An 8885-nucleotide genomic window follows, 5' to 3' on the forward strand; every position below is an offset into this window, starting at 1 on the left:
GCACCCCAATTGGTGGGTGGGTGGGGGGGGGGGCATGTGTGTGGGTGGGGTGTGAGCAAGGTGTTGTTGTTTCGGGGTGGGCTGTCAAGCAGGGGCTGCTGGTTTGGTGGGTTCTACAGCAGCAGGGGAGGCTGCCCACCTCCAACCATGGGCCGCGCCGCCCATGCGCCCTCTGCCCTGCCGCCTGGCGCCGCAGGCTGCACCTCCCCGTGGGCTACCACGGCAGGGCGTCGTCGGTGGTGGTGTCCGGCACCGATGTGCGGCGGCCGTGGGGCCAGGTGCAGCAGGCGGCGGGGCAGGCGCCCGCCTTCCTGCCCAGCAGCCAGCTGGACTTTGAGCTGGAGATGGTGAGGCATCCTCTGGGGGAGGGTTGGGTGGGGTTGGGTGGGGTGGGTGCTGGTAGTGGCTTGCAGCCTCGTGTGACTAGCTGGAGTCCTCCGTTGCGCCCCAACCATCGATTATTTGGGCCCGCTGGTTGCCCCACACCCCAACCCCACCCGCCCTGCAGGGCTGCTTCATCGGCACAGGCAACGAGCTGGGCAGCGCCATCCCGGCGGCGCAGGCGGCGCACCACATCTTTGGCTGGGTGCTGGCCAACGACTGGAGCGCGCGCGACATACAGCGGTGGGAGTATGTGCCGCTGGGCCCCTTCAACAGCAAGAACTTTGTGAGTGAGGCCCGCTGGCTGGCTGGCCTGCGCCGCGCTGGCCCGGCCTGGGAGGCGCTTCCCTGCTCTGCGCTGCTCGCTGAGGCAGAGCGCTGCCCGTGCCATCCCGCCACACGGGAAGGCGCCCCATGCTCGCCCCGCTCCCCTGTGCGCCCCCACCCACCACCACCTGCCCGCCCGCAGGGCACCAGCATCTCCCCCTGGGTGGTCACCCCCCAGGCGCTGGAGCCATTTGCCCGCCCGGCGCCGCCGCAGCACGACCCGGCGCCGCTGCCATACCTGCAGCAGCCGCAGCGCAGCAACTATGATGTGGCGCTGGAGGTGGCCGTCCAGCCTGCAGGCGGCTGCGCGGGGGAGACGGTGGTGGCGCGCAGCAACCTGCGCACGCTGTACTGGACGATGCCGCAGGTGTGGCAGGCGATGAACGCAGCGCTGTGCCGCCGCCACCTGCTCCTCTCTTGCGCATCCAGGCAGGCGGCTTGGCATGCCGCGGGCCATGCTTGCCAACGCCAGCCCACAGGCCAGCTGGTCGTGCCCCCCGCAGATGATCGCCCACCACACGGCAGGCGGCTGCAACCTGCGGCCGGGCGACATGCTGGCCACCGGCACGCTGAGCTGCGAGGGCCCGCTGGGCGCGGGGTGCCTCCTGGAGGCGACGTGAGCAGGCAGCTCAGCGGCAGGGGTGTGAACTGCTGTGCCGGTGCCAGTTGCGGGTGGCGGCAGTCGAGACGGCTGCCGGCCTTGAGCATGGCTGTGTGGTTTGCTTCGCCGCCGCCTGCAGCTGGAACGGCAGCCGGCCAGTGGAGCTGAGCGACGGCAGCAAGCGCACCTACTTGGAGGATGGGGACACGGGTGGGTGGGCGGGTGGTGCCTGGTGGCGGGTGCCCGGGGCAGGAGGTGCTGCTGCCCTGGAATACCCTGGAGCCCACCACTGGTGTTGCTCCCTGCCTCCTGCAGTGGTGATGCGCGGCTGCTGCCAGGGAGACGGGTACAGGGTGGGCTTTGGCGAGTGCCGCGGCACGGTGCTGCCTGCCCGGCCCCTGTGAGTTGTGCACGCTTTGGTCACCCATGCACACCCTGCCATTCCGCACTGCGAGTCCCCAAGGCCATGACACTGTTTCTGGCGACGTTTCTGTGACTTTTCACTTGATCTGTGTGGCGCCTCATGTCCTACACTGAGAGTTACAATGCGCGCATGGGCGCCCCAGCCAGCTGCATGCCTCTGGCTCAGCTGCACACACACGTGGTGGCTGCCTCTGCCGCATGCTGCTGTTCTACGTGCGCCACCAGCTGCACAGCATCTGCAAACTCCCGGCCGCAGTGGGGGCAGCGCTCGAGTCCACCTGCCGGCGGCACGTGCTGCTGCTGCTGCATGTTGACGGCGCCGCTGCTCCAGCCGCCCGAATGCGCCGCCTCCGCGTGCTCAATCAGCTGCTGGACGGTGGCAAACCGCACGCCACACTGCGGGCACTGCTCGGCGCCATTGGGGGTGGCTGTCGGGCTGCTGCCTGTCAAGTCCACCACCCCAGCTGCCCCGGGCGGCCCACCCTTCCGCTGCTGCCGGTACTGCTGCAGCTGCGACTGGATGCTGTCCTTGGTCTTGGCCGCCACCGCCGCCGCCTTCTGCGCCACCGTGGGCCTCCGGCTGCTGCTGCCGCCACCGGCTGCCACCGGTGCCGGCTGCTGCCTTGGCACCTGCTGCTGCTGCTGCTGCCGTGGCGCTGCAATGCTGGCGGCCGCCGCGCCGCTGGTGCCGCCGACGCTGAACATGCGGCGCCAGCTCTGCGAAAGGTTGAGGCGGCCGTGCGCTGAGCTGGCGGCGGCGGCGGCGCGCCCCACGCACTTGTGGTCTGCCGCCAGCCTGTGCTTGAGGCACACGGTGACGCCGCACTCTCGGCAGGTATACGAGTTGATGGTGGTGAGCTTCTCCTTGCAGCCGCCCACGGGGCACCGCGGCTTGCGGTGCACCTTGTCGTAGTTGGAAGGGTCGCACTCGGTGCGCGTGTGCCTGGAGCCAGAAACGGGAGGAAGGCAGGTTGGAGGAGATGCTGGTGGAGCTCCGTTTGAGAGGCGGATGGAAACAACACGGAAGAGGATGGTGGGTAGCGTCAGGGCAGGAGCCGACCCGCAGCTCATGCCTTCTGCAGGTGCGCCCCACACAGCATTGCCACAGCAAGAGCAAGCCAATGCAGCAAAGCCACACAGGCCACCAAGCGCGGCCCAAGTCTGGGACCTTCCACCGGCGGCGGCGGCAGTGGCGGTTGCAGCGCCGCTTGCCAGCCGGCCCCAGCTGCCTCTCCCTGGGCGCGCACCTGTCGTAGACAAGCTCCACATCTCCCCCGGGAGGGCAGACCACGGCTTTAGCGCACAGGGGGCACACGAGCACCGTGTCTCCGTCCTTGCTGCACGGGCACACCCTGTGCTCCAGGCAGTAGACTTTGGAGCAGCGGTCGCAGCGGAAGGGCAGGAAATCCAGCTGATGGCAGTCGGCGTGGGCGCAGTGCCGCCCTATGCCCAGCAAGTCTGCATCCATCGTGCGGCTGGGTATCGGTGGGAGATGGCAGAGAGGCGGTGATTAAACAAGGCAGGTCTGGGCACGATTGAGGGCCTCATAGGCAGCCGCCATTCCACCTCGAAGCTCCTGAGTTGGATCACGCCAGCCCTGCCCTGTCCTGCCATCGTCTCTGCTTTGGGGTTTGCCAGTGGGCCGTAACCAGCGCGCGCCCGCAACGAGATGCTGGCGCTCAGCAATGCGGCCTGCAGGGGCCTAGCCAGGAGGCAGCTGGCTCCCTCCCTGTGGCAGACGGTCAGCGGATACGCGACGGGTAAGGGGGTGGGCAAGAGACCCCTCGCAAGCTGCACTTGCCGCCCCTGCGGCCTCCCATCGATACCAGAGGGCGTCAAATAGGCCATGGAAGCTGCTGCTACAGGACCTGGCACAGAAATGGGTCCCAGACCAATGCCGCCCCGCACCCGCCCCGCCTCTCAACTCCGCACCGCCACGACCACTGCTGTGCAGGCACTGCTGGCAAGGTGGTGGAGCTGCAGACCGATGCAGAGTACCAGGCAGCGCTAAAGAATCTTGCAACCACCAAGTCCGCAGCCATGTTTGACTTCACAGCAAAATGGTGCGGGCCGTGCAAGATGGTTGCGCCGGTGTTTGAGTCGCTTGCCGAGGAGTTCAACACCCTCAGCTTCTACAAGGTGGACATAGACAACGAGGTAGGAAGGGAGGGGCTTCATGCGGAGGTTGCTGGGGTATCAGCAGGGCCACAGGGGTTGGGGAGAGATGGGTGTTGATGGCAATGGAGTGCCGCCATGCACGTCCTGCGCCTGTCGAAGCGATTCTCAATCTACAGCTGCGCTTGCGCACTGTGCGTGCAGAACGTGACCCAAGCGGTGACGGAGAACTCGGGTGAGCACCAGCCAGGTGGCCCAGCGTTGCTTTGCATGCCAGTCACCCCTTGTGCAGCAGCCAAAGCCAGCAGATGGCCGGCATCTTACGTCCGCCCGCTTGTCTGCAAACCCGCTTGTTCGGTGCAGTTGCGGCGGTGCCAACCTTTGTTGGGTATCAGGGGGCGGATCGTGTGACGGCTTTCAGCGGCGCAGGCGAGTACCGCCTGTGCAGCATGTAGATGAGGAGCAGCGCCCTTGTCCTGCACGCAGCGTGCGCAGCGAGCTGGCCCCCTCCCCCCAACCACCCTGGTGCCTCCCTCCCGCTGCAGACAAGGCGATGCTGCGGCGGATGGCCTTGGAGTTGTCAGGGGGGCACATCAAGGCGCCGCAGCAGTGACCCCGAGACGCAGCAGCTGCAACAGCAGCAGCAACAACAACCCAACTTGCCACAGCAGTCAAGGCGGCTCCAAGCCGCCTGCGAGTCGCATGCCACGACACCACCACCGCGCCCCCCGCTGCCAAACTGCCCCGATGTGTATAGTAGATGAGAGTCCCTCTCCACCGCCAAATTTTCCAATGCACCATTACTATGTTGCTCGGAGGAGCTGGCAGTAATGCTCACACCCAAGCTCCCAAAGGAATGTCAGCGGGCTGCGTAGTGTTGGGTTGAAGACATGCTACGACCTCAAGTTACACGGCGGAGGGGCGGCTGCCACATATCACTCTGATGCTGTGTCCCAGCCGCCGCCGCCGCCAGCTCCAGCTCAGATCTCCTGGACGTGCAGGCCTGCAGCGCAGCGGTGGCAGCGAGTGGGTGCCCACGGGAGATGCGCTCCCTGCCTGCTGCGCAACAAAGGCTGCATGATTGCTCCGTGCCTGCCTGCCGCCCTGCGCCTCGCCTGCCTGCCTGCCCGCAATGTGTGTTCTGCCTGCTGTTCTTTGTTGCCTTCCCGCTTGCATCCGTACATGCGGCACAACTGTCCAGAACAACCACACCCGCTGCGGCTGGCTGCTTGCCCTCGCCACTCCCACTGCCACTTGCTGCCTGCTGTCTGGCGGTGCGCTGGTGTGCACGCCTTGCTCACCAGGGGGCAGCGACTGCTTGAGCTTGTCGGCCTTGTCGGCGTCGGCGACGCACAGCGTGTAGAGGTACCGCGAGCAGCGGACCTTGAACTTGGTCACCTCGCCGCTCTTCTTGATCTTCACGGACTTGGCATCCTTCCGCCGAGCGGTGAGGAGGAACTTCTTGATCTCCTCAATCTTCTTGGGCTGCAAGGCATGGGTGGTCACCGGGGCCGTGGGCTCGGGCCCGCTGCACCTGCACTTGCCCCTGTGGCACCCACTGCACTGCATCCCGCCCACAGATGCTGCCGCCCCCCACAGCTGCCGCCGCATGATGCCCATGCAAGTGAAGGTCGCCTGCGGGCGCACCATTGTGTCCTGCTTCAATGCCCACCCGTCCAGTCACAGGGAGAGGGAGGGGCGGGCGTTTCGCGCCCCTTTTGGGCAAACCTCGCCACGTGTGCCAACCGGGGTAACCACAGACACCCTCGGCGAACCCTGGGCTCGATCTGGGTTGGGAATCACAGGCTCTGCTTCCCGGGCATGCTCTGAAGAGGCGGAGCCGCGCCGAGGCACCTGCGCTCGGGTGCAGGAAGCCTCCTGAAGGGCTCGTGAGGGCCATATGGAGAGCCTGCTGCTCCAAACACTCCTCAGCAAACTCAAACAATTGCAGCAGCTCACCGCAATGTCTGCTGCCGCAGCGGGGCTGTCCCGAGTGGCAGCAGGCGCTGGCGGCACGCCGGCGGTGACGCCGGGCGCCGCCAGCGTGCAGCGTGGCCTGCGCACTGCCGCCGCCGCCGCCTCCACAGCTGGAAGCAGCAACATGTCCACCGTGATGGCCAGCCAGCAGCAGCACCACCACCATCACCAGCAGCAGCAGCACCAGCGGCTCGCCATGCACTCCATGGCGGCGCCGTACCCGCAGCGGCACCCCGCCGGGCGGCCTCACCTGCCGGCAGCAGCGGCTGCGGCGGGCGGAGCAGCAGCGGCGACAGCAGCAGCAGCAGCCTCTCAGCAGCTGGCTTGCGGCATGCAGCGCAGGTGGGCCAACAGGGGGTGGTCACCATGCCAGCCTCCTGCAGACGTGCTGCTCGGTCGATGTCGACAGCACGCGTTGCCTGCTCCCTGACCTGCGCTGCGCCCGTGTGATCCCTCCTGCAGGCCGCCGCCGCCGCCGCGCCTGCTGCAGCAGCGGCAGTATGCCACGGGGGCTGCGGCGCAGCTGGTGGCGCAGGATGAGGGCGAGGAGGGCGTGGTGGCGGCGGGGTCGCTGCTGGAGTTTGAGCGGGGCAAGGAGTACCTTCTGGGGCGGGCTGTGAAGCAGACGGCGCAGGGGTGGCAGGTGGAGGCGGCCAGGTGAGGGCCCCGGGGCAGCGGCGAGGGCACGGGCAGGTGTGGGGATGCCGGCGACGGCCCGCGCCCTGGCATGCACCATGCGCGCCCCGTGGCGCCATCCGTGCTGCTGCCCACGCCGTGCCGTCCCCGCCCCGCGCCTGCCGCTCCCTGCAGCGGCACGCTGTACTCTGTGAAGGCGCCCGACATCAAGTATGTACTGCCCGGCGGCGCCGCCCGTACCGCCGCTGACCTGGCGGCCGTGGAGGCGGCGGCGGCGGCCGAGGTGGCCAAGGATGACGGCCTCCTGCTGCTGGCCTGGGAGCTGGCCTCGGGGGAGGGTGAGCAGGTGGAGGGCGCCAGCGGAGCCCGGCCGGCCATCCAGCCGGCGGCAGCGGGGCGGGGTGGCGCTGCCAGGGCGGGGTGGGTGGTGGTGCCTGCAGCCCAGCAGGGGCGGGCAGCCCTGGCCGGCTCCACAGCGCGTGCCTGCCTGCGCTGTGCTGCGCTGCGCCACGCTGCAGGCACTCCCCCCATCTTCACTGTTCCCCAGATGGCGGACCTGCTGTTCAATGGCGGCGACCCCGCCAGCTGCGCCGCCGCGCTGCGCCTGCTGCGAGACGACCGCCTCTACTTCAAGCAGGCGAGTGCCCGGCTGGCGCCGACGGGCCCTGCCCTGGCGCGCTGACCACGCCGGCTGGCATGGGCGGGGCAGGAGAGTGGGTGGGGTGGGGCGGAGCGGGCCGGGCCTCCCTACCTTCCAGGTAGTGCACACTTGCTGGTGCTGATGGTGCTGGGCGTGGGTGGTTGCGCAGGTGGGGCGCAGCCCGCCCATGTTCAGCCCCCGCACACCCGCCCAGGTGGACAGCCTGGCGCACAGCCTGCGCCTGCAGCAAGAGGTGCGCTGCCTGCCTGCCGGGCTGGGCCCCCACCTGCTTGCCTGCCTCCTGCCACCGCTGCACCCGCCAGCTGCCCGGTGCCGGCCTGGCCAGCGCTTGCCTGCCCCTTGGTCAGCCCGGCTCACGCCCACGGCCCTGCCGTGCCTGCTCCCCTCCCGCTGCTGCAGGCGGAGGCGGAGTGGGCTGGGTTTGCGTCAGACATGCAGCAGGCGCAGGCGCAGCCGCGCAGCAGCAAGCCTGGGGAGGCGGCATGGCGGGCGGGGCCGCACGGCGCGCGGCTGGCGGCGGTGGAGGGTCTGGCGCTGGGCACGCTGCCGCTGTCGGGGCCGCAGCGCAACCTCGCCATCCAGACGCTGATTGACCTGGGCAAGACGCCCTCGGGGCAGGTGGGTGTGCTCGGGGAGGGGGAGGGAGGGAGTGTGTGGGGGGGTGCAGGAAGGAGAGGGGAAGGGAGGGAGTGTGTCGGTGCAGGAGGGAGAGGGGCAGCGAGGACACTCGGCAGCTTCGGCAGGGTGGGCGAGGCAACCCGCGTGTGTGGGTGGGTGTGCCGCTGCCACGCTGCCTGCCGGCTGCCCCCACCTTGCGGCGCGCCTCCTGCTGAGCTGGCCGCCTGCCCGCGCGTGCCCCCCTGCCGCCGCCTGGTGCGCAGGATGCGGCGGAGCTGCTGCAGTCGGTGGGGTGGTGGCCGCCCCACCTGCACCTCACCCTGGTGACCTCGGGCATCAGCGAGGAGTTTGGGGCGGCGCTGGAGGTGGGCTGGCAGAGAGGCAGCGTGGCTGGCTGGCTGCACAGGCAGCGTGGCTGGCCTAGCTGGTGATGTGCCGCGCGTGTGTTTGTGGTGGGTGTGCGTGGGGGCGCGGAACGCGTGTGGTGCGGTGCCACGGTGCCAGCGCAGCGTGGGGTGCTGCGCATGCGCCGGGGGCGAGCCCGCCTGCGCCGGGCTGACACCCACCCCTGCCGCGCGCCCGGCCCCGGCGCTGCGCCCGCGCAGGCCGCCGCGGCCGGCCTGGTGGCGTGCCCGCCGCCCGACCCCGACGCGGCGCGGCGCGTCGACCTCACCTCCACCCACTCCGTCATCACCATCGACGACGCCTCCACCACCGAGATCGATGATGGGTTGTCGCTGGAGCGCCTGCCCGGCGGCGGGCTCAAGGTGGGGAGCTAGGGGGTGGAGGTGGTGGTGGTGGTGGGGAGGGTGGTGGTGGTGGTTTGTAATCGATCGGGGGCACCGCTGCTGCTGCTCGACGGGGTTTGCTTGCTCGTCCGGTGTCGCTTGCTGCCACGCATGGCATGCTGCTGCCGCTGCTGATCCGATGATGGTGGCCGGCTGCCGTGACGCCAGGTGTGGGTGCACATCGCCGACCCCTCGCGCTGGGTGGCCCCCGGCTCGGCGCTGGCGGGCGAGGCGCGCGGGCGCGGCAAGAGCCTGTACCTGCCCACCGGCGCGGTGCCCATGTTCCCAAAGTGCCTGGCGGAGGGTCCCTTCAGGTGTGTGCATGTGTGTGTGTGTGTGTGTGTGTGTGTGCGTGCTG

At 69.2% G+C, this 8885-nt stretch overlaps 5 protein-coding genes across 5 annotated transcripts in view; 3 read left to right on the forward strand and 2 right to left on the reverse strand.

Moving 5' to 3' along the window:
• CHLNCDRAFT_142999 (hypothetical protein) overlaps positions 1-1713 on the forward strand; it is a gene marked incomplete at both ends in the record, with an annotated part of 2555 nt that extends 842 nt beyond the window's left edge. Inside the window, 6 exons of the mRNA XM_005849519.1 lie at positions 197-347; positions 509-667; positions 851-1075; positions 1212-1324; positions 1449-1519; positions 1625-1713. Coding sequence (XP_005849581.1) covers positions 197-347; positions 509-667; positions 851-1075; positions 1212-1324; positions 1449-1519; positions 1625-1713 — 808 coding nt within the window. The remainder of the gene's footprint in view (positions 1-196; positions 348-508; positions 668-850; positions 1076-1211; positions 1325-1448; positions 1520-1624) is intronic.
• Positions 1714-1930: 217 nt separating this feature from the next.
• On the reverse strand, positions 1931-3179 carry CHLNCDRAFT_17292 (hypothetical protein; the record flags this gene model as incomplete). The annotated part of the gene is made up of 3 exons (XM_005849779.1): positions 1931-2365; positions 2507-2675; positions 2980-3179. Coding segments are annotated over 3 exons (804 nt in total), but the record flags the coding sequence as incomplete, so codon positions are not given.
• Positions 3180-3682: 503 nt separating this feature from the next.
• Positions 3683-4302, forward strand: CHLNCDRAFT_20868 (hypothetical protein; the record flags this gene model as incomplete). Its single annotated transcript, XM_005849520.1, has 3 exons — positions 3683-3889; positions 4052-4082; positions 4211-4302. Coding segments are annotated over 3 exons (330 nt in total), but the record flags the coding sequence as incomplete, so codon positions are not given.
• A 525-nt stretch (positions 4303-4827) lies between these two features.
• On the reverse strand, positions 4828-5497 carry CHLNCDRAFT_143002 (hypothetical protein; the record flags this gene model as incomplete). Its single annotated transcript, XM_005849780.1, has 3 exons — positions 4828-4850; positions 5149-5332; positions 5426-5497. 3 exons carry the CDS (start codon positions 5495-5497, stop codon positions 4828-4830), a joined length of 279 nt encoding a protein of 92 aa, XP_005849842.1.
• A 1790-nt stretch (positions 5498-7287) lies between these two features.
• The window catches only part of CHLNCDRAFT_143004 (hypothetical protein), a gene marked incomplete at both ends in the record, with an annotated part of 4193 nt that continues 2595 nt past the window's right edge, over positions 7288-8885 (forward strand). Inside the window, 5 exons of the mRNA XM_005849521.1 lie at positions 7288-7353; positions 7521-7739; positions 8003-8104; positions 8345-8506; positions 8696-8841. Of these exons, the coding sequence (XP_005849583.1) occupies positions 7288-7353; positions 7521-7739; positions 8003-8104; positions 8345-8506; positions 8696-8841 (695 nt within the window). The remainder of the gene's footprint in view (positions 7354-7520; positions 7740-8002; positions 8105-8344; positions 8507-8695; positions 8842-8885) is intronic.

Source organism: Chlorella variabilis, assembly GCF_000147415.1.
Source record: "Chlorella variabilis unplaced genomic scaffold CHLNCscaffold_5, whole genome shotgun sequence".
Classification (NCBI taxonomy): domain Eukaryota; kingdom Viridiplantae; phylum Chlorophyta; class Trebouxiophyceae; order Chlorellales; family Chlorellaceae; genus Chlorella; species Chlorella variabilis.